We start from the raw sequence: 26792 nt of genomic DNA, 5'->3' as shown, positions 1-26792 counted from the left end.
GATTGACGTGAGCTCATAGACTCGGGGTTTTCTGCAGCACTTCAATTGACTGACATAACACTCCAGCCGAAATGCCAGCAACGTCACTTCATTCATCGTAGTGACTCAATTCATCATATGCAGATTAGGCTCGACCGAGGTATTATGGTACAAGATAGTCCGATGCAGATGAGCCGCGAAAGTACCAACATGGAAAAAAGCAGCGCAAAACCCGAAGGAGAGGCAGTAGCCTACGTCATCCTCAATTAATTTTTAGAGAGGCCCAAGAGGAACGGCCGTACTTCCAACGTCGTCAACACGCAACTGCCATGCCTCATTCTACCTCTTGAGCTCTTGCACATGCAAAGTGGACCAGGGGAATCATAGAAACGACAAACAACCCAAATACGCAGCACCCGACAGGAAAAACCACAAGAACCGAGGTGAAAGACGGAGCCTCCCATCCACGCGCATCCTGACGGCGAACGTCAACATCATTAAGCCGCTCACTTGCTGTGCACCTTGCTCTTGAGCTTGCCGATGAAGGCGCTCAGGCGGTTCTTCTTCTTCTTTTCGGTGCCCGACGGGCTCTCGGCAGCCTTGCTGTGGCTTGGTGTCGTCGACTCGGGAACGGAAGATGGCGCCTTGGCGGGGGTTGTGGGAGCCTCCGGCTCCTTGATGGTGGCGAGGGTAGCGCCGTTGGTGCCGTTGGCAGTCGTCGCGGGGTGAGCGCCGTTGACGCCGTTGGTCTCCTTCTTGGAGTCATCCGTGACAGCGTCCTTGACCTCCTCCTTGGCAAGCTTGGCCTCCTCCTTGACAGCTTCGGTCTTGGACTTGTCGCCCTCTTTGACCTCTTCCTTGGTCTCCTTGACCTCCTCCTTAGCGGCCTCGACCTTGGGCTTCTCGGCTTCCTCGCCAACGGCGGGAGCGGCCTTGACCTCCTTGAGGAGCTCGGCCTCGACCTCCTTCTTCTCGACAACAGCCTCGGTGTTGGCAGCAGCCTCGGGGCTCTTGCCAGACTCAACAATGGCCTCCTTGACAACGGCGGGGACCTCGGGGGCCACCTCCTCACGAGTCTCCTCCTTGACCTGACCGCCAATGGCCTCCTGAACGCTCACAGGTAGACTCTCCTTTACGGGCTCGGGAAGCTGGGCAGCGGCGTCAGTAGCCGCGTCAGTAGCGGCGACAGAAGCCTGGGCGGCGGCGTCGGAAGCGGCAACGGAGACCTGGTTGACGGTAGGAGCAGCGGCCTCGACGGCACTGTCCTTGGCGTTGATGACGGCGGCGGCGGCAATGCCACCGGCGGTAGCGGCGGTAGCAATGACGGTACCGGCGAGCTCGGTCTTTTGCGTGCCAAAGCCGGAGGTACCCTCGGATGTTGAGGGAGCAGTGGGGACCTTGTCAAGGAGCTCATCCTCGACAACGGCCTTCTCCTGAACGGCCTCAGGGTTCGCGCTCGCCTCGGGCTCGGCGTGAGCCTTCTCCTGGCTCTCCTTGACAACCTCGGGGACCTCGGCCTTCTTAGCCTCGAGAGGTACCTCGGCGGCCAAAGCGGCAGTGGTGGAAGCAGGAGCGGCGCTGTTGATGGTGACATCCGTGGCCGCAGTAGGCAAGCTGGACTCGGGGGCGTCAACCTCGGACTTCTTGGTCTCGATAGGAACCTCGGCGGCGAGGGCAGCAGTGGTGGAAGTAGGAGCAGCGCTGTTGATGGTGGCATCCGTGGTAGCGATGGGCAAGCTGGACTCGGGAATAGTGCTGCTGGTGACGGCAGGAAGGGTGGTCTCCTCCTTGGACAGGCCCGGGAGGGCGCTGGAGTCCTCGTAGGCCTCCTTGTCGAGCTTAACCTGGTCGTTGATGTCGCCGGCCTTCGCAGAAGGAGGAATGGGTTCGCCAGGGGCGACGGTCACGGGCTCAGCAGTGACGTCTTGTGCGGGGAGCGGGTTGACGCCAAAGGACTTGTCGAGCTCGTTGGCGGCGGGGGTGATGGGGAAGCCGCCGGGAATGTCGGAGGGGGTGGCCTGGGGAAGGTCATCCTTCTTCTCGAGGGGCACGTCCTTGGCCAGAGCGGCGGTGGTAGATTCGGGGGTGACGGTGCTCATGGTTGCGGCAGAAATGTCCTCCTTGACAATCTGCTCGGGGGTGAGGAAGTTGTTTACGTTGCCCTCGTGATCGGGTTCTTGAGGAGCAGTGTGATCTGTGATCCAATTGTTGTCGACGACGAACTAGTAGGTGGGAAGAGCAAGCAAGTCAGTAAAAAAAAAGGTTGCCAACAAAATGAGCACAATGACGATGTTTTAAGCGAAAAAACGGTGGGCAATACGAAGATCCGGTGGTCAGCGGTGGATGGGGTCCCTGGGCAGATATGACGACGCGCGGCGAACCAAATTTGGCAGATCAGCTGGGAGGGGGGGGGGGGCGGCGAGATCTGGGTATGCCGATGGTTATAAAGGCAGACAGGTAGGTTGGTTGGTAGGTAGGCGGGTGAGCGGTAGCGTAAGGTACGGGTGTCCGTACCGGCTAGGCCAGCCAGGCAAATTAGCAGGCGGAGAAGGCGGGCGGTTCCTGGCTTTCCTGGCGGCGGTGCCTCCTGTGGATGGATGGCATAACCTCGTGGTCTCTTGGTCTCTTTCTTGTTCTTTCCCTCTCTCTCTCTTGTGTGTGCGCGTTGTGCGCGTGTGCGTGTGTGCCCTGCCTGGTACGCCGTGTTGTTTGGTGGCATCTCAGCTACGGTGGCCAGGAGGGCTAGACCAGCAGGTGCTAGACATTCTGGCACATCTCTGTGAGATGATGGGCGGGTTTGGCCTGGTGGCTTGCTGCTGGTTCCTGCCGCTCTCCGGTGTCCTCTGGTGCCGCAATTTGCCAAAAAGCCAAACAAGGCCGCGAACGCGACGTGGGCTGCATGGGGGGATCCCAGTCGAGTGCCGCTGTTTTCGTTCCCCACAATTCAGAACAGAATAGAGCAGGTGAGCCTAGGAAGGGAAACCTTGTTCACTGCTGTTTTCTGAAATGGCGAAAAGCGGAGCTGGAATCCGCTGTCCAGCGGCCCACACCGTCCCAGTCGTGCGTGGTTCGTCTGCTCGCCGGCCTCCCACCACCCAATGCCGCCAATGCTGCCAATGGATGATCCAATGCAATGCGCCCGCCCTCCAAGGCAACCACGCCGCCGCTGTGCTTCTGGGCTGCAAGAGCTGCTGGGTTGCGTCATACGGGGGCCGGGAGATTCGGCCACCAATACACAGCTCGAGGCCCGCGTATGACTCTTTTTTTCCCTCTCCCCCCCCCCCCTTGCCTTCCTCATCTCCAAGTTACCCCATCCCAGCGATATGCAGGACCAGCCCGGGACAAACAGGCCATTCAACACCGAATCGCGCTGAGTGGGAAATGAGGATGGGTAGAGGAAAGAAAGAAAGAAAGGAAAATCCCACGAGCAAGAACGCAAGGCAGTAAGACCAACAGACTTTCCATAGCAGGAACTGGAGCTGTGGTGGCTCGACGCAGCGCGTAGGAAGATTGCGTCAGCGCCGGGGGTCTGGACAAGCCAAAAATTGCGAGCTGGTGATGGGAGAAAAAGCCCGATGCTATTATGACAAACCGCCACCGAGCCGAGCTGTAATGTGCGCGCTCGTGTGTATCCGTAGCGCAGCTGACGAGGGGAGCAGGGGAGCCTGGACCTGGACCTGGACCTGGGCCTGGAGGCTGGAGCTGCCTGGGAGGGGCGGAAGAGAGAGGGGGAGGAGGGAGCTTACACCACCAGGTGGCCTTGCAGCACTGCTCCCCTCTCTCCAAGACGGGGGGAGAGAGGTCGGGAGGACAGCGAGTGAGCAAGGGACCTCTGGATGGCGCACGGATGCTGTCGCGGGCTGGGCGAGGCGTCGCTGCTTTCGATCGGGACCCTCATGTTGCTCTCCCACGCATTTGGCGCTGCCCACCACATCTGCCCCTCCATGCCGCCGTGCCCTCTCCCAACAACGCAATTGCGCCGCGATAAGGGGATCCGAAGGTGCCGTAGTGTTTGGTAGTCCGAGTCCGAGTCCGGGTGGGAAGATCCAATGGTCATGGGTACGGAGGGGAAAGGAAATCGCCTGAATTGAAGGCCACGAACCTTGTAGTAAATCTTCTCTGAAGCATTTGGCAGGGTGACGGTCTTTTCGAACGAGTTGCCGACCTTGTCCAACTTCTCGCTCTTGGTCCAGTTGTCGAAGGTACCGGTAACGTAGACCTCCTCGGCCGGGTGAGCCCTATTGAAAACGTAGAGGTTAGCAAGAATTTTTCGGTCTAGCCATATCATATGGCCTGCTTCTATTATTTTGCTTTTGTTCGCCCCCCCATCTTTCCCAAGGAGGGGGACGACGCGATGGCGCGAGTGGATTCCCCGCGGCCAGTATTGGAGCATTCATTGTGTGAAGGTACGCATGCCACATGTCCATTGACGAAAACGTGCAAGTCAACCGGCCCTTCCAGCAGGACATCGGGGAGTGAGGCGACGCAAGGAGGGCGTGCATTGTCTCTCTTCGCATTCCAGGAATGAGGTAGGGAGAGCGGCAGTGGCGGGGAAGAGGAATGTGGGCGGAGCAGGCGAAAAGCATACCAGGTGAACTTGTAAGTGCCCATTCTGATCGGTTTGGCGGGTTTCTTCTTTTCTTCAAAGGTGATGTAATTAGAATTACTCGGATCGGGGCGAAGGGGGGGATTTCGTCGTCGGCAGGAACTGTATGAAAGGAAGGGCAGTTGAGAATGGATGCTCGAGGAATGCAAAGAAGGAGAAAAAAAAAAGAAGAAGGGAAAGTCGAAGGATTAGAACTGAGCGGCGAGAACCCCCAAAAATTGCGCGCGTGGCAGAGAAATAATCGCTGGGGCCAGGGGGGGGTGGGAACTGGAAACTCGGCGCGCATGTCCCCCCCCCCCCCCCCCCCCCCCCCCCCTTCCCCTCCCCAATCGCAAATCCAGGTCCAAGTCCAAAGGAGACAATGAAAGAAAGGTGGGTGTGCTTGTCCGTCGTGCATGGTCTGAACTGGCTGAAAGTTGCAGGCGTAGGCGTGGGCGCAGGCGGTCGTTGTCGCGCTGGACGGACCGTGGGCGGCGGTCTGGTCTCGATCGAGTCTGCTTACAGCAGTACCTACAGGTACTGGCTTTAGGTCTGGATCCACCGCCTTCGTTGTGCCAGCTTTCATCAGCGGTGTGCGAGTGCGTGTCTTTGGGATATGACGACAACCTACCGGCTTGGGCGCTTACAAGCTGCAAGTTGGACCTGGTCCAAGGTTCCCTTGCCTTGCCTTGCCTTGCCTTGCCTTAGATACCCGTCTCACCTTCGCTTCGGTTCTTTCGGTGAAGCGGGTTTATTCATGACTTCTCTTCTTCAGCGGCTGTGCTGCAATGCTGTCTCTTCAATGGTTATTGCATCCCCAGATGAACTCCTCTCAGACTCTGGCAGAGCGCCATATGCCACACCAATGGCCTCACTAGCACAATACAAAGGGCTATAAAGCAACTCTCCGAGTCTCAGCACGTCGGTGTGGCTTCGCTTCAATGGCACGTCCAAAAATAATCACAAAGCTCCGTGGGTATCACTAGGTAGTATCGGGAAGAGGTCGACAAGACGAAGAGTCGCCGCCGTCACAGCGTCGCAGTGTTACAGAATGGGATAAGCGCAGCAGCAGTTACAGTCCTCGGCGAAACTCTGAAATCAGACATCAGACATCCTTACTGCACTTACTTGGGTAGATACGTATTTTGCTTTTATTTTGCGCGTGTACATCGTAGACACTGGAAACAAGGTGAGGAATTCCTTCGGAAGGAACGAACTCTGTCGCCTTCCACGTTCCTTCTTGCGCGGATGACGAATCCGGTTTGACACAGAGACAAAGATGCCCAAGGCAGAAGACAGAAACACACACACACAGAGAGAGAGAGAGAGGGAGAGGGAGAGAGACAAAGGTAGGTCGGCCTGAGGAACCCACGCCGTTGCAGCACCTCATGTATCGACACCCAAACAATGGACACGCGCACCAAGGTCGCATCCGTCTGTCTGAGGTCTGAGGTCCACTTTCACGCCAGCAAACCAACACCAACACCACAACAATCTTCACCACAACCACCATCTCCTACCCCCCTGCACCACCAACCAACACCATCACGCCCAGCCTCCTTGAAGACATTTGCCGTACCTCTTCTCGCCGGTCGCCCGCTTCCTTCTCACCGTTTCTTCCCTGCCTTGCCTCACCTTGCCGCAGCACCTGCGCTATCCCCTGTACCAGGGCCAGACGAGACCGGGAATACTCCGTCTGGTGTGTGCTTCAGACGTGGGATGAAGCTAGACTGCAGCTAATCTCTCAAATCTTTCGTTCGCTTCAAGCATTCAGGCACGACCGCAGCAGACCACTGCATACAAGCCGCGCCAGTCTCGTTCTCGCCGTGCCGGTGGAGTCGGCAAGTCTTGAAATCGTTGCCCAACCCGACTTCTGCATTTCAACCACGCTTGTCCAGGGGTTGGTTTCCTACGCCTAGTCGTGTCTTCCCTTGTTGGCCTTTTGTTGCAACCGTTTCCCTCCCGGCGCTACCGCAGACCGACCGATTCACTTAGTCGGTCAATCGAAACTCGCCGTCACCACGTTGAAAGTTCCATCGGGCCTCCAGGGCCGAGATCCTTGCTTACCAGGACAGCCCGTCAGATCCGGTCAGCCCCTTTGGGTCTTTTGAGCCCCCGTCAAGTGTGCTCCTTGCCTTATCTTCTGAATTGCCATCTGCAGCGGTTATCCCACGGCATGGCGCGCCCCCGAGCACTTTGTTCGGCTGTGACTGCGCCAAATTCCACCACACACGATCGGCTCGCCACGGTTCGTCGTCGTTCCCCTTCCCCTGAGCTTTGCGGCCTCCCAGCCACCTCTAGAAAGCCGGTTATCCTGCTATCTTGACTTGGAGAGCCATCGCTCATGACACATCCCGCGCGCCCCTGACGCCAGGCCAAGCCACCACACACACCAACGCCAACGCCAGCGCCAACCTCAATTTGCTGCTGCCATCAGCCGCTGCAGCTCTCTCTCTCTGACAAGACGGTCCGAACACACAAAAAGAGCCCTGCAACTGCTGACACGGCAGACGCATCCACGAATGCCTGACTTGCTACATCGTCAAGCCGAAGCTCACCAGCACTAGAATCGTTGTGTGCCGCCCTACATTACGTCGTTTCCTTTGCGCTTCCGACGCTGCGTTGAGAGAGCGCACTGGGAAGCTCTGGCCACATGACCCATTACTTGGCCCCGTTGCAAGATTGCAAATAACCCTATAAGTGGCACTGTTATTTCCCGTCGTCGACCTGATTCGTGAACGGTCCACGGATCTCATCTCCCAAGATCTTACGGTCTTACCGCACCAAGAGAATTGCGGGGAAGAAGGGGCGGAAGCTCCGAACTCAGACAAGGACGGTCTCCCGAACTGAGACAACCATGGCCCTTGCCATTTACTCTCGACCAGATCACGCACCCAACGGTCCCAACCTCGTGTGACGATGACCTGCGCTTCGCCCCCACTCGTGTCGTGCTTTTTCTTTCCTGTATGGGAGCTGCTCCATAGACCGGCACTGATGTAAGAAAACATCCAAACGCGAGCTTCGGCAATTCCACCGCAGGACATACGGCAGGACACCGCAGCAGAGGCTGCGTTTTAAGCCCCGTCGAGTCTGTCTCCCTGACTTGATGGCAATCGGCTCACCCAGCACATCCCTGCCAGTTTCCCGCTCTTGCCAGCTCGGGTGTTCAACCGATGTCGCAATGCACAAACCCAAACACACATGACTGCTCTGATGAGCGCGTGACTTTGGCCCTTCCGTATGCCCCAATAATGCTTCCCCCTCCCCCCGTAGGATTTCGCTTCCTTGCGACGGTTTCGCTCTCAGGGGTTTTGGCGAACAGACCACCTCTTCCCCAGAGTTTAAACGCAGAGTCGACGTCACACGTCCCGCACGTGTCAAACATCAGATGCAACCTCGTTTCGTTTCGAGGCGTCTCGTTGCATCTTTTTTTTCTTTTCTTTTTTGCCTGCCAGAGAGACGAATCTCTGAAATGTCGGTGCTTCCTTCCATGCTGGGCTCAAGCGTTCTCCCGTTTGTAGCCGCCTTGTCTGCCGTATATTCTCGATTCCTGTGCCGCTTTTCAGCACTGATATGCCTGACGGCTCTCATACCTGGTTTTAAACATTAGTGTCCATGCCATCCCTCACTCGCGATTGAGTTGGCCGTACTTCGAGCTCTTGTGGTTTCCGGGTCATCTGCGCAACGGCCATGCCCGTGCAAGGGGCGCGCTCATGGCTGTACACCGTTACACACAACGCATCGCTAATACGCTGGTATCAACCAGCCTTGCCAGGCTCGACTTGTTTCGTTGCGGGAGAGCAGTTTTTTGGGGAATATAGGCGAAAGTCATCTGGCAGATTGCTCTCTGGTGCTATTGCCTGTACCAGGAGTCAACAGGACTGTATCGGCGAAGTCTGGGCCGACACGTGGAGAGGGGGAAACGGGAGACACGCGTGCCAGTATTTCGCGGTGGAGGGGATTGCGTCCTCCAATTCAATTCCATAAACACCCAAATCCTCTCTAGCCAGCGCGTGGTCAACAGTCATTGAGATACTCCTGAATGACAGCACCTCGGGGGGATCATCGGGCGAGGTGGGTATCTTTCCCGGCTTGGGCCAAGCCGCTCCCAGAAGCAGGAAGGATGGTGCGACATCCCTTTCTCCGGAGACGTTGGAGGTCTTCTGTCCCGTGGAACTCTCGGTGAGGCTCGCGTCGTAACGGTGCTGGCTTGCCACAAGGGTATTTCTAGTGGATGTAATGGCGTCTTGACGGACGAAAGGCGGCCGGGGCGTGATCTCTCGCAGATAGGTTTATGCCTCTGGTCCTGTTGCCCAGTCCGCTCCTCCACCGTCAAAGGCTGTGCCAAGACAGGCGGCTCATCCGTACCTCTTCCCACGAGGGCGGAAGACTGTGAGATGTGTATGCTGAGATCTTCGCGGCTGGAAGTGAGTACGAGGGTTTTCCCCAATCCCCATGAGTTGACGAGATGCCACGCTCCCCGCCCTCCCTGCAATACGACACGGGGTGCGGGAAGGGCGTTGCGTTTGGTTGGGGATCGGGACTGGCCTGACGGCCTGGACCGTCGCCGGAATCATGGAACCATCCCGGCCGGGACCGACGACAATGCTGGTCGCATGGCCTCGTTGTCGACGACGAGAAGAAGACCAAAGTTGGACTTGGCCCAAGTGGAGGAGAGTGAATGCCCCCTCACCATACAGCCAGCTCTTCGGCTGCGTAAGGGGTGTGTAGTAGCATTGGGCCCACGTAGGTTACACAGGCCGCGAATATGTACGGGCGTCGCCGGACGGACCGGCTTTGATAGCATGGGACGAACGCCTCTGAGGGGGCTCGTCGAGTCGAGTCGAGTCGAGTCTGCTGCGCTCTAACCCTGTGGCCGAGAGAGCGACCCTTTCCTGAGGGAAACAGATACATATATGTACACATACTTGTAACGAAGACCTGATTAACAGGCAAGACCAAAGAAAAGAGACGAAACCCACCCCTGTTCGTTTAAATAGCATCGCATCTCGCCATCACCAGTATGTGGTGGTACCTCCTCGACGACGACGGAACCCAACGACGAAAAGCAGCCAGCGGTACACGGCGATGGTGGATTGGAGGATGCGACGAGGCTTGGGAACCGTCTTTCTCGTCCCCCATGATAGTAACTGGCAGAGGTCGGGTCGTCCGCGCGGGACACGACGAGGAGCCAGCCGCGGCGAGGATAACCACGAAGCGGCCTGACTATTTATTCACCAGAGCCCATAACTACACGAAAACGCCCAGCCACAAAGAAAATTCGAACACTCTCGCCTCCCCTACTGCCTGGTTTGTCTCTCTAACATAATCAACTCCATACACTATCCGTCCCCCCCGACCCCCCTTCCCCTGCACCCTTCGCCATCCATCTCTATTCCCCAGGCATTGTGCATTGAAAACCAGTTGTGTATTATGAGATGATTGTATCGAGGTATATGCGCCTTATGCCCCTGTATGCGTGTGTATGTATACTTATATGTGTGTGTGTGCTGATCCCAAATCGTTGAACGCCTGAACGCCAGCCATCCATCCTTCGGCCATCGCCCCTCTCGCTTTCTGCGAATCTCTTTCTTGTTCCTTCCATGCACACCACCCCTGCTTTCTTCTGCCCCGTCGTAATATCGTCAGCTGTACAATGCAAATAGGTATTGTGTCCTTCTGGCCGGGTGCTTTTTGTGTGTGTGGGTGAGTGGGTGTGTGCTGTGATCCATGCCGAAGACAAAATAGTAAAAATGAAAAAGAAAAAAGGGAAAAGAAACGTATCGCGATGCTGATGCAGACACGAGATGAAATGCGCCCAAAGGCCCCCTATTACCATTTCAAAACCACTTGCAGTTGATGCCTTCCTCCAACTTCCTCAACACGCCCACCGCGTCGACGTATAACCGACTGCGCCCGCCGAGACAGTCCAGATCCAGCCATCCCTTAACAAGGGAAACAACAGACATCGCGTTCTTCTTGGAGCGTAGCCTGACGACGTCCTTGACCCGCGTGCTTGCAACAGCCCGGACCCACTGGAGCGTCGCGCTATCGTCGTCGCCCAACTCGGTGCCCTTGGCGCCATCCCAGCGATTCCCTTGATGCCCGTAGGCCCAACATATGAGCGCGCAGACGTACATCCCCCAGTAGTCCGAGACGTCATCCTTCCACATGCGGGGCCGCTCCGTCTCCCATGCGTCCATATCATCGTCCGAGTCCTCCGGGCTCTCATCGGCATTTCCGTGCTCCGTGAAGGCGCGGAGGGCGCGGCAAGCGAAAATCACGGCCACGGCGGCGTCGTCTGACTGGCCCCACTGCTTGAGTCGCTTCTGATGCTCGGCGAAGGACTTGGGTTGTAGGACCTTCTGGCTGAAGACCCAGCTGTCTCCGGAGACGGCGAGCAGGTCGTGAAGCGGCGTGTGGTGCAGAGCGAGGTACGTATTTGCCACGGGGCAGTCTGGGAAGATGCTAGCCATGCGGAAATTCTCCGGCTCAGGTTTTCCTGTCGATGGTGCTATCTGCACCGGGTCATCGCGAGAAGGCAACAGAAGTGCCTCAAATGCCAGGATTACTGAGCGGTCGAAGGGGGCCTGGACGTTGATGCTCGTCTTCGACAGGTTGTCAGGGTTGATTAAGGAGAGGAGTGACTTTGCATCCAAGGAACCCCCCTTGGCTGATACCATCGCTGCCCATGCGTTTGCGCTTGGTGCGTCCCAGAGATCCTGGGTCGGCCCGATGAGAGGGATGTTTGGTGGCATGCTGTCGCTGGCAATATCAAAGTTACGAATACATTGCTGCTCCAGATAGAAGGAGCTGTGAACGTCCAAAATAAAGCAAGCCGAGAGAAGGCGACGGCGAGCCTCGGTATCAAGCCATGTATGCCATCTGACACTGTTGGGCCCTGTCTGAGGGATTTCCCCGAAGATGATGGCATTGTCATAGACCTAGAACCATGATTTAGAACTTTGTTGCTGCGACTTGATCCAGACTAGGTAGTAGTAGTGGTGGTGGTGGTGGTGGTAGAATAAGAAGAAGTGGAGGAGGGGGGGGGGGGGGAAGGAGGAGGAGGAGGAGGAGGAGGAGGCGGGAAATAATCTCCAAAACAAAAACCAGTACACTTTGAAGCTAGAAGAAGCGAAGTAGAAAAGAGTGTCATTGTATTCGACAAGGAAGAGGACTCACCCGAGAGTAGATTGACTCGAATTCTTTCGATGGCCTAATGGCCGCACGTCGGCCGCGGAACCGGGAGAAAAGCTCACAGAGCAGAATCGCTTGCATGACAGGCACATCCCACTGGAGGAACTGCAGCCGATGTACTGTTAGCGGGCAACTATTCGCGATAATACCGTTTGAACAAAAACTTTGACTTACGCGTCTTGACTGTTGCCAGGCATATTCATGCAACTGATTCCCCCTGATGCGGTCCTCCTTGGTGCTCAAATGCTGAGTAGCCAATGCAGCCATGGCGCAGCGGAGCACATCGACATGCTCCGCTGCAGCCTCAAAGGTCCTCCTGTGGATGATGGGAAAGGCGTGGTGGCACTTTTCCCAATAGACATCAAGGTAGGCGGGAATGGCTTGGCAAACATTTGCAGGAGGCAAAGGCAAGGAGCCCTGCATCAGGGCCGGGGCCGCCAGGAGGCCCAACGCCACCTCCTTCTGACGGCCCATACAGGCAAGTGAGTTCATCATCCGGTCCGACGGTAGTGCCGTCGACGGGGTGACTAGAGTTTCAGAAGATTGAGCCGATGCCGACGTCACCGGCGGGGACAGGCTACGAACAGTATGGGAGAACCGGGATTGTTGTTGGTGAGGGTCAAAAACCGTCTGTTCGTCCGGGTATGTGGACATGGAGGAGATACCGAGCATCTGGTACGTTTGGGGGTCGCTTAGCTGGGGCGAAGTCGGGTATTGGTAGAGCATAGGGTTGGCTGTTGCCATGGGATCAAATCCGGTGCCCGGGCAAGGTGAGAGAAGTCCGGTTGGCCAGTCGACAGTAGAAGAAGAAGAAGAAGAAGAAGCTCTTGCCGCTGGCCAGAATGCGCGTCGTGGGTGATCGGAAGGTGTGGAGTACGTGCTGTCAGAAGCCGAGGATGGCCAGCCTCCGTGGTCCTGAGCGTGCGAAAGCTCAGGCGGTCCATCTGATGGTATCTGCAACCCAAGTCCCTCAGTCTGGAGAAACAAAGAGGGGAAATCGGGTGTCGTACGAGGTTGATACTCGATGGAGCCAAACGGAGGAGCAGTGTTGAAGCCGCTGCTGGGCTGTTGCAACAGGGACTGCTGCGAGGACTGAGCTGCGGAAAGAGAGTAACTCCCGCCGTACCCAGGACCACCCGATGGCGGGCGGTAGTTGTCGTTCCCCACGTGAGGCGAAATGGACTTGCTGACATTTGATACGCTCATGGACGGATATGCGCCGGCATGTGACATGTTCGGTGTCATCGGGAGGCTCTGATTCGGAGTCGTCGAGTTCGGCGGGTATCCGAGCATGGGGAGTTGCAATCCCAACCCTCGAACTCCTCCTTCTAAGGATCCGGCCGAGGTCCTGCGGCTTTGGCTCGCCCCTCTACTTGTCGACAACTTGTCTCCCTCAAGCTCACTGAGCACGGGTCAGTCATGGTTCAAGTTCGTTCTGGGTTCTCTTTGAAGAGTCAGGCATACTGTCGTTGCTGATGACGCTCCAGTAAATCTTTACGATGGAAGGCCCTGTCGCAACCAGGAAGAGAGCACGCATACTGGGGCGTCTCGTGACTAAGCTGGTGTCGTCTGCAGCCGGAGTTGTCAGTACACTAACGCGGCAACACGCCCAGTCGCCACGGTATGATACCACAGCCATACATACCTCAGATGCTCTGCTCGTGTGAACGTCTACGGAAGGTCAGTGTATGTATTTCACTTTCCCAAAGATTGAACCCACTTTGGGAGGACGGCAAACATCGCAAGTATGAACTTTCATGCCCTTCTTTGCGCGGCTAACTCGACCGGTGATGGGAGTCAACTTGATGGGCACGTCTCCTCCAGTCGATGCATGGCCAAAAGGCCGCATGGGTTGGCCAGCGGGATCAAGCCCTCCAGAAGACGGCCCTGCGTGGCCATATCCATAGTTTGACGGATCCATGGAGTCGGTGCTGACGTTGCTTCGACGACGGGTGTTTGGTGGCCGACTAGACGACGACGAGCCGGGAGGAGTGGACTTTGTGGTGTGTGAGGATGAGCTCCGCTTCGCCCTGTCTTGTTGAGTGCTTGTTCCGTCTAGTTGTTCTCTGCCTATTTTGTAACCCGAGTTGTAGACTGCGTTGGGTGACAAATAGGGCTGGTGATGGATGCCTGGTTGGATTGGGATCGGGCTGTTCTTAATAGTGTGGGATTCGAGTTGGTCCTCGTCCGCGTTCATGATGTCTTGGAGGCTGGCCATGGTTGGAGATTCCCAAAAGGGAAGCGAGGAAGACAGAGAGATGCAGAGTGGTTGCGCTCAGAGAGGGAACTGCACCTGCTGCAGAGGGAGGAGCAACGGGGCCAAAGTTAGTACTACACAGCCCCGGCTGAAGGATTGCGTTGGAGTAGACCAGAGAGTCGAATGATTGTAGTCGGACGCAACCCCCAACACCAACACCAACACCAACACCAAGGTGAAGATGCAGTGTGAAAATGGGGGGCAGTCGGGGTTCGAGAAGGGGGTGTCGACGTAGAAAAGAAGGCTAGGTCAACCGGGGTGGGTGTAAAGACAGTCAAGGTAAGGTACGGTACGGGCAAGGCAGGGCAAAGGCAGGGCAAAGGCAGGGCAGAGAGAAAAGATCTGGGGGCTGTTGCTGCTCCAGCTCAACTGCGTCAGCCTACAACGAACAGGCGGGGGGGGCAGAGGGGATGGATGGGGGTGTGTGGTGGTCGAGGTGAGATGCAGAGCTGTTGGTTCTAAGCGGGGACGGTATGCATTGGAGCTGGACGAAGAGAAGAGACAAAGATAGTGGTGCTGCTGCCGCTGCTGCTCGTTGGAGACATTGCTATATTGAGAAGAGGTAGATGCAAGTTCGCGTGAGCGGCAGAAGAAGGGGAAGATGACGGCTCTTCAAGGAGGCTGTCCTCAGAGGCCTCGCTCCCCCTGTCGCCTGTGAGCATGGGTGTAAAAGGGTGTTGGACACGGAGGTTGCTGAGAAAAATGCGAAGCACTCCTTCGAAGGGTATCGACCGAGCTGGGGTTCAGTCACCCACCACTGTCTTTGGCCTCGGGTTGATTGGTAGAGCGGCCAGATGCCTGTCATACGACTCAGCCCTCTCAGGCTGGTAGACGGGGTCCCTGTCCCATGGCCCATGGGTTCCACGGGAGTGTGTCTCTCCCCAAGCTTTGGTGTGTGAAATTGCCGCGATATCACGGAATGAGCGCGTCTGGGATGTCTGCCACGGCCACGCTACGGAAAAGCCGCGGTAAGATGAGGTAGGCGCGTTTCATGCTCCCCGAGAGACAGTGACGGGCGTGACGATGATGCTGCCATTTTGACAATGTCTCTCCGTATCGTGTCTCTCTACTCTTGTCTGAGATCTGAACCAGATCGGCCGCATCGCATGCGTCGGCGAGACCCCAACCCCACAGACGGGTTCGACAGGTTCGACTGGCCTACAGGCGCCTGCCTCATTTCGCGTAACCCCATTGTGGGAGATCTCTCTCTCCCTCCCTTTCTGTGTTCGTCTCTCTATTGTCTCTGTAGGTCGCTGACGTGGGAGCATTGCCGATGGTGATGGTCTGCACTGCAAAACAAGGCCATCATTTCGCTCCGAAAGGGAGCCAGAGGTCTCAACAGGGAATAGCAAGCGGTAATGGCGTCACTGCGTAGGTAGATACGAGAGAAAGAGCGGCGCCAAATGGAGCGCGGCCATTCCGTTTCCCACAGTGTTAGCGGCCGCTAGCGTCCGAGGTGGGATGACAGCTGGCTGTGAGCTGCGTCGTTTCTGGGGGAATGAATTGCTGTAAAGACCACATTGAGAATTCTGCGAGAAAATGTCAGACGAAATGAGGCGCAGTCCCACCGTCCGTGTAAACCATTGTCACTGCTGTGCGTGCATGAGTCGTCTGCCCTGTCATCAACCCCTGCTAGACTGGCTTGCCCTTTTGGGATTTTGACTTTTGCAGCATTAAACGAGAGCAGTGAAGGCAGCAACAAAACCACCACAGGCGTGCATTCCGCCGTCCATCTGGAGAGGTGCCACCGCGAACCACCCCTTTGCTGGTCATTGCGGCGACTGACTGCGTGACAAGGTCGCTTTTGCTCACCGCGGTACACTGTAACAGACGCGGCGCAGGCTTTTGTGAGTGTAACCCTAGGCTATAAGCAGGTTTGTATCGTAATGGACAGTGTGCGCGCTTATGACCCCGGCTGTAGCTGTCTATTTTGAATTTTGCATCTGGCTCGTGCGGTCACAGGGAACTTGTAAGCCCATTGAACTTTTTTGTTACGGCAGCGCATGATGTCAGTCTGGTCGAGCACCGAGGATCCTGAATGAAATAAATTGGTCGGTGTTGATCAAGCTGTCCACGATTCATGGACTTTCGACGCCCTTGTCCCTTGTTCGATATCCGTAGATTGGCAAAAAGTGAAGGGGGAAAAAAACTCTGCATCGCGGGTGCGGAACAGCGATCCGGCCAACATCCAACGGGAATCGGAAGGTTCGCCGATGGTCGTGGGGATAGAGAATCAACTACGGTCGCTAAAGGTGATGACGGCGAGCGACCGAGCCGCCGTTAGCCCAGGTTACTGTCGCTTTCCACAGGAATACCAAGAGAACCCCCCCATGCAGTGTCCGGCCCGCTGAGAAACACGGGAAGGACGAGGTCGCGACAGGGGTAGCCCCGAATCGGCGGGGATGGCATGGGGCTTAGATGCAGGCCGGCGCTTCATTGGCGCGGCGTGCAAAGCGACGAAATGCCCTGGATTTGGCGACCTATTTTTGTGTCATCGAGTTTCTCGTTTCCAGCTGTGTCGTTTGTCGCAATCAGTCTGAAACGATGGCAGACCGTCATCTGGCAGTGGATGAAGCGGATGGGCGGAGTGGTAGCAAGGACAGTCGGTGTGCATTAGCTACTGGGTGCTCAAAATCTCAGATGACATTTGATGACGAACCGCACTAAACAACGCCTCTGACTAAGGTGATGTAGCTTAGGCGTCGAGAAAATGGCATTTTGGCGAGAGTCGGGTCGACGACTCGACGTGGACGTGGATGGTGGAGTATTCCGGAATGATGCCACACCGACGGCCTGGGCCGACTGCAGGGACGAATGGGCCCCGATGGCAGGCTGCGGGTACCTCGGCAGCAGTGCAGCACCGCCAATAGAGGGATAGACAACGGACAGGGCGAGATACGACCTCGGCGAGAGGGGTTCTTCAGTGTTTCAGTTGCTGTTGCTGTTGCTCCGTACCTAAGGTTGGCACGAATACACTGTGCCTACCTAGGTAGGTAGCCAAACAATGCGCCGTGGAAAGCCCGCAAGTGTTGGGGTCGGACCCGGACACATGGCATGAGGCGGCCGGAAGCGCCTCGGCACGCGCAACGGAGTCGACTGCCCTTGCAGCGAACCACGGATATCGGGCAGATCAAAATTCGGGGGGGGGGGGGGGGGGGGGGGGGAGACAAAGCCAGGGCAGATAGGGAGCTGATCCGCCCTGCCGTGTCTTGGGGGCCGGACCGACCGATGATGATTAGTGAGTGATATATTATCTAAAAACTCTAAGTCTCGGGGCGACAGGGCGCGCGGGCGGGTATCGAGGAAGGGGGGCATGTTGCATCGAAGGGGTCCGTTTCAGATATCGATATGTGATGTATGCTGCCTGCAGAGTTGAGTCGGATTGTTCGTGTCTTGGTGCTGGAATGAGAGAGAGACCGGCCGGAATGGAATGGATATCTCGGAGCTGAGGCATTGAAATGGGCCGACATCCGTAGGACGGGAAGTAGATTGGCAGTTGAGGATAGCGGAAGTGTTGTGTAGTGTTGACAATGGCTGCGGTCATCGTCGATACCAAGTTTGGCGGATCGGGGGGGGGGGTTTCGGTTCGCGCCAGCTCAGCTTCAGCTCCAGCCGGCTACACGAACAAAACTTGGCTTGGAGCCGAAGTTCCTAGCAAAGAAAAGTACCGCAACCCCCAACCGGCACAGTCAGTTGGGGAATTGAAATCTTGATCGAGTTTGAGAGTTGGAAGGCAGAGGGGCCTCCCGAACACGCGTCAAGGAAGGATCGACCGAGCCGTTGTTACTCTGATCCATTATTCCGACTTCACTACCTACACACATACCTTGACACGAGCCGCAGATTCTCCGTGCTGTGGCAGCAACAATGGATCTTCCTACACAGTAGTGCTTAAATACCTAACGGAGTAGAGCCGTGTGCACCTTGTGTAATATCCGCCCCGTACATCGGTACCTTAAGATAGGTAGGCAGACAGTAGGTAGTCGAGCGCCTTCTTGCATAGGTTCCACCATCTCAGGGTGGTTGATGATATTGCCTTGCCTTCGTCGCCTCACTCTCGCTCCAAGTACCTAATAGACTCTAACCAGCCCAACCAGTCTTGACTCCTCGGCTTCGACATCTTCTGTGCCGCACTGCACCTGGACGGCTACACCAGCGTGGCTTTTTGCTGGCGTTGACCCGACACCGCTCATTGACGCCATGGAGCCCATTCTTACACCGCACTTCTAGCGACGCGGCGTACTATGGCCACCGACTCGAGCCTCCATCGATCACAACGCATCGCCACGACGCGAGCGCAGTGCGGCATCAGCACTGCGACTGCTCGAACTCGGCTGATATCAGGCACCAACACAGTGTATAGCTTGTCCAAGGCAAATGCAAAGTGCTTGACCGGTCGTTATTGACCAAACGGACCAATGGCGAGCCGACGACAGTGCAAATTGAGTTGAACCCCACCGGCCTGAAATGGCCTGCTGCCCACCGTCCAGTCTTTTGACAACGGGGTGACATAATGACATTGTCCAGCAACGGAAGGGAGGGTAAGGGAAGGGGGACAAGGGTCGGCGCTTAACCCAAAGACCATTCGAGGTATTTTTAGCTCGTCGTCCCCCAAGCCTGATGCTGTTGGCTGACTGCCCACCCACACCGGCGACATTGAGACAGGGATGTCGACCCATGCTTCCCCCTATGAGGGAAAAAAAATTCAACAAGCTGTCAACGGCCGCGGCATCCCCATTTGTTCAAGTCTTGTTTGGCCTGTCTAGGCTACAAGCACGAACGCGGAGAAGAACCGATTGACGTCTGCCATGCCAATCCAGGCCCACGAGCTGTGCACTACTACATCGCATCTAGCAGTCGATGTGCGCCACAACCATGACCAAGGGAAAATTTTGCATCTCGATATCGATTGACGGCTGCCTAGGAAGGTAGGAACTGAAAATTACCTTCAGTGCTGTGCTACATTATGCGCCCCACCTCGGCAAAAGCCCCTGGAGGGAAACAGTTTGGAAAAGAATCAACCCCATACCATTACGTCCTGGGTTTAATGGGGATTTGCGTACAGTCCCTACGGAGTACGTCAATAGGCAACATGTCAGCCCCCGACTTTGGGTTGACTGCGTCGCCTGAGCTGTGACCTCCCCAAGCTAAGCAGAATAGACTTTCCGAATGCGCGGCTGCTGCGGAGAAACGGTCAAAAAAGCTGGCAATGAACCCAAATCTTTTCAGCCTTTGGATTTGCCCACTTCCTCATCCACTCCATCTGCAATACTTGACTTGCACTCAGATGACTACCCGGTCTGAAGATAATGAAGAGAGCATCCGTCTCGTCTCTTCGAATCGTTGATCGAAAGTCCGAATCTCCCTCCTTGCGTCGGCTTGCCATTTCCAACAAAACGCACTGACCTTCCTTCCTACGCAGCCCACCACTTGCTCAGTATCGGTTTTAGGGCATCGGACTGATCCACGGTGGTGTCGACCGGCCCGAACAACCAGTTGTGTCTCCCAGAATCGTTCACATCATGCACCCGGACTCCAGATATCAGATACGTACGACAAGGGTTCTGTCGGTTCAAACCTCACGTTAGGTGATTGTATTCGACGAGGCATCTATAATTCAATCTCGACTCCGTTGCAGGACAAAAGGCAGTCCCAAAATCAGTGAGAAGGTCTTAGCTTCAGGGAGTAAATTCTTGTCGCTAGGTTTCCCAAGCCAGACCGGAGAGCAAACGTGGGGAGGTGCACTTGGTGACGTGATTGGCTGTAGTGACGGCACACGAGGTGTGTCCCATTTAGTCCGTCTGTTTGGAAGCGATTCAGCACCGAAGGGATCAGGTTGCTACCAAATCCCCCATTCTCAAGCGCGGAAATCCGGGCGAGGATTTCGACTTCGTCGATCTGCTTTTAGGGAGGGCAGTGGTGGGTCGGCATGGTGGAGACCCGACGTTGGGGTTCATGCTTGCAAGGGTTGAACAGGCCCCCCCGAGCGAATAGTCAGACAGTACAAAAGACTGAGCGACGCATATCTGCGTGCGGCGAGCAGTTAAGGGACAATCGATGAATGTTGCTTAGCGAAGAAGTGCTGAGTTTACACAGATACCGAAGGGTGCTCTAAAGAGAGGCAGTGCATGGTGCAACGGTATGGGATGGCTACTTCCCTGTACACAGTACCAGCCACTCAGCGCAAGGGCGACCGGGCGAGCTACAGAATAAGTCGGCAACTGCCATTCAACCCGGTCGGTACCTTGTCTCTGCCACCCAGACTCGTCTGCAGCCGGGTCCAACCAGTTGGTCATGTCAGTGTCATCTGAAGTTCTGAGCTACCACAGTGCTGCTCCCCGAGCCGCGAACCACGCCAAGGCAGCTCCTTCTCAGTTGGAGGCCCACCTTCCGCAATGCTTACACTGCCCGCGCTGGTGGCAATTACGTTTTTTGGTTCCCCTAGGTAGGTAAGTAGTGATATCTGCTCATTACCTAGGGCCAGATCCCCTCCAGGATGGACACCAGCCGGGCAACTGCCAGCCACTGACACTGATCGCATTATACCAGTCCGGGCTATCGATGGTGCTCTGCATCCTCACAGCCTTGCTGCAAGTCATCGGCGACGGCTTCACGTAATCGATTGGATCGGTTGTTGACTTCCCGGCATGGCTGGGTGGAACATGGTCCGCCTTTGGACTGGCCATTCATTTCAAGGCAATGGCCGAATCCAGGTCGGTGCTTTGACAGGTTCATCATGTCAAACCTTCTCAGCTGCTTGTTGGATCCCAGGGAAGCGGCCCGTGGCGTGTGGGATTCATCGCGGTTCCTGCGAACTAAAGCATGTCGGGCATGTTCAGCACATGGCGTGGCGTGGGATCACTCCCGTCAACCACTTTCCACCAATGACGCATCGAGGTGGTTGATAGACCGGGGCCTTACTTCAGCCGGCAGGTGGGCTATGACCACGACCACGACCCCAATATGTCGTGTTTCGACGACATTTCTGCAATCCAAGATTGCAGAGACACGGATCTTTTGGTGTACACTCCACCCAACACTTGAGGATGGCAGCGCAGTTTGTGCGAATACACAGGTTACAGAGTATTCAAGCCGCCTCTGCGCGTGGGGTAACCGTAACACCCACGCGACGCGGCTCTGGATATCCGCACTCCTGTCCAGTCCAATCCACCCGCAGGATTCGTGGCTCAGCCTTCCCGTCACGCACATCCCATCACAATCGTCAGACTCAGCCCCCAGTACCCACCACGGGCGGCTACACTAGAAGGAAGTCGGTCTCCAGCCCCGGGCAGGTCCCATTTCTCGACTACCGGCCAAGACCAAGAGACCATTCACGCTCCCCGAACTCAAGGTTGATCCTTATCGAGCGACGCGCCAGGCGCCAAAATTAGCGCAGCCGACAACCTGCTCCAAGACATACACGCAGTTTCCCTTTCCGGAAGCGCAGCTCCTCGCATTCTGCACAGGTTTTCTCCTTGCCTCGCGCGAACATATGCGCCGCGCCTCGTGTTCAAGCTTCGGCTGAGTGTACACCTGCTTGACGGCATTGAACCCCCCCCACGATGTCGCTTACGCCCAGGGCATTAGTAACCACTCCCCCGACGACCTGTGACATCATGTCATCTGCATAGCTGTTCCTAAATCACAGATGACTCTCGATATGCAGGTACCACACCTGAATTCGGGCTGCGGCGAGCCTCGCCTATGTGCTAAGCGACCGACCAGGCCGGCATGCCTCGCTTGAGGAACTTGTGATCGTCTTAGCTCAGCCGTGCTGCAACCTCGAGACTCAGACCCCAAACCGTGAGCTGAACGGTAGTAGCAACGTCGAATCTCGTGTTCCAAAATAACGGGCGATGACGGATGACCCCGAGAAGGCAGCAAGTGCTGTGCCTCAATCGTCCACGGCCGTAAGGTGATGTACCGTTTCTTCGCCATTGGAATCAGTTGGCAACCCCGAGTTCGAGTGGAGATGACCTGGAATGACACTGTCATGATCGAACATGGTGGAGATGGCAACGGGTGTTGCCTAATCTCACCCGGTCAAGTTGCCAAGATGATAGTCACTACAGCTTCCAACAGAGAGGGGCCAGGTTGTGGCCGCATACACCCCACCCCGCCCCGGGAAGCAAGGTCCCGGAATCCTCCAACCTTTACCCGCATAGCTTCCTTGGAACAGCCATACAACAACCTCCAAGTCTCTTCAACTCGACGCCACCCCGCGAGACCCGATGCTTGACCTAGACCTGGACTGCAACCCGTGCCGTACAGTGTACAGTACCGACAGGCGGAGCCGATGCGCCTAGTCTCCAGGCAACCGTCTTCTGGGGTTTGCTGCGAGCTCTTACAGACATCGCCACCAAACCACAGCCGTCCTCGATGGGTTCATGTCTTCTGTCAAGCCGACCCCACGGCCCATCGGTGCAAGATATCAGCCTCTCGCCGCGCCCGAGAGGCCTGGACGAGCCCGCTCGCCGAGGAATGAAGTTGCCAATGCCAACATGAAACAAGTTGCTGACCCCCAGGGAAGCCAGGAAACCGACCGGATCAAGTGGGACTTTGGTCAGGTCGATGAGACCCTACACCAACGAGACTTGTTGTGCTTTCTTCGAAGGTCGAGCTCCTTCGCGCCACACACAAACACACATACATCGCACACACGCCCCCCTCCTTGATGGAAGCAGGTCCGGCCCTGGAAGTGGAGCCCGTCAAGGCAGACGGACGGCTCCAACACCAGAATTGGGCCGCGGTACGACAATGACGAGATCTGACCCGCGTGACCAAGGCGAACGAAGGAATCGAGATAAAGCTTTTGGGGGCGCCAGCACGGAGCGGTTCCTGCCTGTTGCGCCGGACTCGTGGGGCGCGGGGTGGGAAGGATGCGGGATGAAGCAAGGGGCAGCCAACGACCGCGACGGCTTCTTTGAGCCGGGTCTATCCCTGGGGTCCCCTGTTCTCGCTCTATCCGGCCTTGTGATGCGATGAGGCGATGGTGATGCCCCCCCCTCTTGCCAACGTAGGTCCCGAGTCCGAGGGGGGGAGAGATTGTTATCGCGGGTACGGCCGTAAAGGAAAGCCGCGCTCGACAAACCAACGGGTGGCCGGCGGCGCCCCCAGCCGTCAAGAGATGAGAGATCGTTGTTGTTGCTGTTGTTGTTGTTCTTTGGGGTTGTCCGTTGCCGGACGGGTATTATTCACTCCGACGCCCGTCCCCACCTACTCGCCGCTCGACCGTCGTCGTTCTTCGGCCGTGTCCCTGTGATAGACGGGTACCATCAGCTCGACCTCGCCGACGGCGTCGCAGCCTCCCGCAGGGGAAACCGCTCTCCAGACGACATCCATCGGCCCGCCCTGCGCGGGAGACATTGGGGAGAGCTCTCTCGACCGCGGGCGCGCAGCAAGCGCGTCCGTTCGTCAACACGACATGTCCACATCGCAAAGGTATACTTGCATTCGAACCCCTTTGGCAATTTGAAACTGTTCTCATCTCTCTCTCTCTTCTCTTCATACCTAGATAGGTAACATATGTAATTGTGGCGGATCTCTATTGGGGAAGTGAGGCGGGCGATTCCTTCTCGTGATTACTTCACTCCCCCCATGGAGGAACGAACAACGGTAAACAAGGATGAAAAAATAACAGTCAAAACGCCTTTTGTCACTCTGTCTCTGACCCTCTTACCCCGTCATCGATGAGAAACATAACAATAGTAAATACAGCAGTAGCCCAAGACGATTTCTGGCATCATGTTTCGTTTTCCGATGTGTATAGCCGTTCAGTCTTTAATCTTCTTCCCACTTGCCCCCATCAGTCAGTCTCTCGCCCATGGACAGTGAGATTTCCATTCCCGTACAGCAGTAATTAGGTTAAGGGGTAAGGTAGGTGGGGGGGGCAATGTCACGCTCGCGCACGCTGGACACAGCGTGCCGTAGGTGGTTTTGACGGTGATGATAAACCGGCCAACTTGTAGAGCCACAGATTATGAGGCGCTGGCCGTGGCGGCGGCCGACTGTTGCGGGACGACGCGTCCGCGGGGGCTCTTGCCGTCGCTTTCGGAGTCGTCGTCGCTGTTGCGGCGGCTCGGGCTGTCCTGGTCGCTCCTCTTGCTCTTGGTCATCTGCGGAGCGAACAAAGGTTAGCAAATCTCGCCCCAATGGCCCACGTGTGACGGACGTGACAAATGAAAAGAAAAGTGAGGTTGAAGAAACTTACCCATGAACGAACACCGCCGACGAGGCCAAGGGCGTAACCCGTGATGAAATCGTTGGACTGGGTCGCGGCGGGCGTGCCGCCGGGGGTAGTGGGGATCTCGACGCTGAGGCGCGACTTGCTTGCGTTGGCGTTGGCGGCGGCAAGGAGGTCGCCGTTCTGGATGTACGAGGTGCGGGCGGCCGGAGCGGGGGACTGGGGACGCGATGCAGGCCAGAATTGACGGAGCTCGCGGGAGAGCTCCTGGCCGGTGGTGGACCAGTTCGTGCGGATATTATCGCGCAGTTCCTGGACGTGGCGCTTGAGGTCCAGCTCGTTCTTCTTGATCCAGCTGACGTTGAGCTCCTGGCGCGAGGTGCCACGCTTGAACTGCCGGGCAATGTACTTTTCGTAGTCGCGGACGATTCTGGTTGGGTGGGCGGAATGTTAGCCATTAGGGGTTCTCCGGACCGCAGAGCGGAGGGGAATGGGGGACAGGAAAGATCCGGGGATCAAACATACTTGGTGATGATTCCCGTCGTGCTGACGCCCTCGGTGCGCTGGGTGACGAGGAACTTGCCGGCCTCCTTGATGGGGCGGTAAATGTCGTCGCCTTCGTCGGCACCGTACGGCAGGTCGTCATGGGCAACGTAGTCGATCTTGTGCTGGTCAAGGAACTCGGGGGTGACGATCCACGGGCAGTTCTCAATGACCTCGTCCACCCATTTGCAGTGGCGGACCGTCTCGGCGCGCTCGGCGCCAGAGAGGACTGTCAGGCCCTTGCGCTTGTGTGTCTCGGCGTCGCCCGTGACGCCCACGATGAGGTACACGTCGGGGAAGGCCTTCTTTGCTTGCTCGAGCTGGCGCATGTGACTGGGTGACGGGACGGATTAGCTAACACATTGTACTTGTACGGGGAAAAAGGAGGGGAGACAGAGTGCAGGACAACAGCTGCCGACGTACCCGAGATGGAAGAGATCAAAGACTCCGTCGGCATATACCCTAACGGGCCTGCCGGCAGGAGGGTCGTTGGTCCGGAAGCCCACAGGGTGTGTGAGCTTGCCCGTAGGCGGGGGCGGCATCGCCTCGTCCTTGTCCTCATCCTCCTTTATCGAGACCTGCTTGCGACTGTTCTTGCGGCCGACGCGCTCAGCGATGTCGACGCTGGCCTCGGTGGTATCGCTGGGCTCGCCCGGATCGAGGGAGTGGTCTTGCGCCGCGGCGGCAGAAGTGGCGGTCTGGTTGTTGGTGTTGCTCATCGTCTCGTGGGAGCGCTCCGAGTTGGCACGCTGACGCTTAGACGGGTGGCCGGCGGAGGTGGAGTCGGACTTGCGGTGGCCGGCGAGGCGACCGGATTCCGGGGCGGTGCTGTCGCCCTCCTCTCCGGAAGCGTCGCGCGACGAGGCCTGGAGGGCGGCGTCGGCGGTGTGGGCGGCGTCAGGCATGCTTGTAGGGTTCGTTGTCGCCGTCGTACGTTTCCGCTTGCCTGCTGCTGAGGAACCTGAGGGGGAGGACATTGTGATGTTTATGTGTGTTGCGTGGGACTGGGAGGTCGATGGTAGTTATTTAGCGGTGGAGGTAATTGTCGTTTGACCAAGTCCCTCTCGCTCGCACGTGGAGTTACTATTGGCGACTTAGGTAAGGAAGGGGGCTATGGGTCGAATTGGAGGCGTTCCCAGGAGATCGACGGACTATGTCGTAGGCTGGTAGGGTAGTCGAAAATTGGCTTGCAAGAGGTAGGTTGTTTGGATTAGGACCTGGCGTCTCTTTTTTTCCCTCGGGGGTGTGTGGGTGTTGTGCCTTGGTTCAGGATGTTAACAAGGGTGGGTGGAGGTAATGATGATGATGATGTATGTCGTGGGCGTATGGACGGACCGAGACACGGATCTGGAGAGCGAGCGAAGGAGAGAGAGAGAGAGAGGACGAGAGAGGGCGAGAAGATAGACGGGACGGTGCAGGGGGGGGGGGAAGAGGGCTGGGCTGTGTTGGATCTGTGTTTGGTGTCCAATGCCAGCGAAGCAAAGCAAAGCTGCTGCAGACCAACGCAGGCGGTGGAAGAGGATAGAAACGTACACTTGAGCGGTTACGGGAAGGCCAGCCCAGTAGGGAAGTGAGAAAGTGCTCGGGTGAGTGAGAGATTGCAAGCTTGATCGGAGACGAGCAGACCAGATACGCATATGACACGGAACCAGACCTGCAGCTAGCGGTGGTGGTGGGGAGAGTCTACTCCGGACGGACCACGGGTTAAAACTTTAAAGGCTGGTTTTGGCAGTGTAGATGACGGGTTGTGGACTTTGTGGTTCGAACCAAAGCCAAAGAGGCTGGACTTATGACTGCAGAGAGCTATCGAAGGTGCGTTGCAGACTCTTCAAGCGCGCGTGAAAATGACGGCTGGCGTTGGTAGAAAGAATGCTTGAGTGCCCGCGGGAGAGACAGACAGAGAGGGATTCCTAGACAAGAGCTTTTCACCCATGGATGACGCTCCTTCCTGCTTTACTTTAGTAGCAAATAGGCACAGTCGCGTGTCACGAGTGGACAAACGCCGCCATGATGTCCATCGAGATTTGCCCATACATAAAAATAAGTAA

General features: G+C 56.7%; 5 protein-coding genes across 5 annotated transcripts; 2 read left to right on the top strand and 3 right to left on the bottom strand.

Moving 5' to 3' along the window:
* Positions 1-485: 485 nt before the first annotated feature.
* On the bottom strand, positions 486-4590 carry CH63R_09267 (uncharacterized protein; the record flags this gene model as incomplete). The annotated part of the gene is made up of 4 exons (XM_018304241.1): positions 486-2173; positions 2494-2903; positions 3726-4217; positions 4568-4590. 4 exons carry the CDS (start codon positions 4588-4590, stop codon positions 486-488), a joined length of 2613 nt encoding a protein of 870 aa, XP_018156264.1.
* A 1381-nt stretch (positions 4591-5971) lies between these two features.
* On the top strand, positions 5972-6483 carry CH63R_09266 (uncharacterized protein; the record flags this gene model as incomplete). The annotated part of the gene is made up of 2 exons (XM_018304240.1): positions 5972-6263; positions 6332-6483. 2 exons carry the CDS (start codon positions 5972-5974, stop codon positions 6481-6483), a joined length of 444 nt encoding a protein of 147 aa, XP_018156263.1.
* A 3921-nt stretch (positions 6484-10404) lies between these two features.
* Positions 10405-13054, bottom strand: CH63R_09265 (C2H2 finger domain-containing protein; the record flags this gene model as incomplete). The annotated part of the gene is made up of 3 exons (XM_018304239.1): positions 10405-11508; positions 11747-11866; positions 11936-13054. The coding sequence occupies 3 exons, from the start codon at positions 13052-13054 to the stop codon at positions 10405-10407; spliced, it is 2343 nt and encodes a 780-aa protein (XP_018156262.1).
* Positions 13055-22775: 9721 nt separating this feature from the next.
* Positions 22776-23003, top strand: CH63R_09264 (uncharacterized protein; the record flags this gene model as incomplete). Its single annotated transcript, XM_018304238.1, has 1 exon — positions 22776-23003. One exon carries the CDS (start codon positions 22776-22778, stop codon positions 23001-23003), a length of 228 nt encoding a protein of 75 aa, XP_018156261.1.
* Positions 23004-23995: 992 nt separating this feature from the next.
* Positions 23996-25721, bottom strand: CH63R_09263 (Cytidylyltransferase; the record flags this gene model as incomplete). The annotated part of the gene is made up of 4 exons (XM_018304237.1): positions 23996-24133; positions 24229-24631; positions 24727-25077; positions 25168-25721. The coding sequence occupies 4 exons, from the start codon at positions 25719-25721 to the stop codon at positions 23996-23998; spliced, it is 1446 nt and encodes a 481-aa protein (XP_018156260.1).
* Positions 25722-26792: the final 1071 nt, after the last annotated feature.

The sequence above is a fragment of the Colletotrichum higginsianum genome, chromosome 6, assembly GCF_001672515.1.
Source record: "Colletotrichum higginsianum IMI 349063 chromosome 6, whole genome shotgun sequence".
In the NCBI taxonomy this organism is placed as follows: domain Eukaryota; kingdom Fungi; phylum Ascomycota; class Sordariomycetes; order Glomerellales; family Glomerellaceae; genus Colletotrichum; species Colletotrichum higginsianum.
The sequence above is the reverse complement of the archived record's forward strand: the minus strand, read 5'-3'. Positions and strand labels throughout refer to the sequence as shown.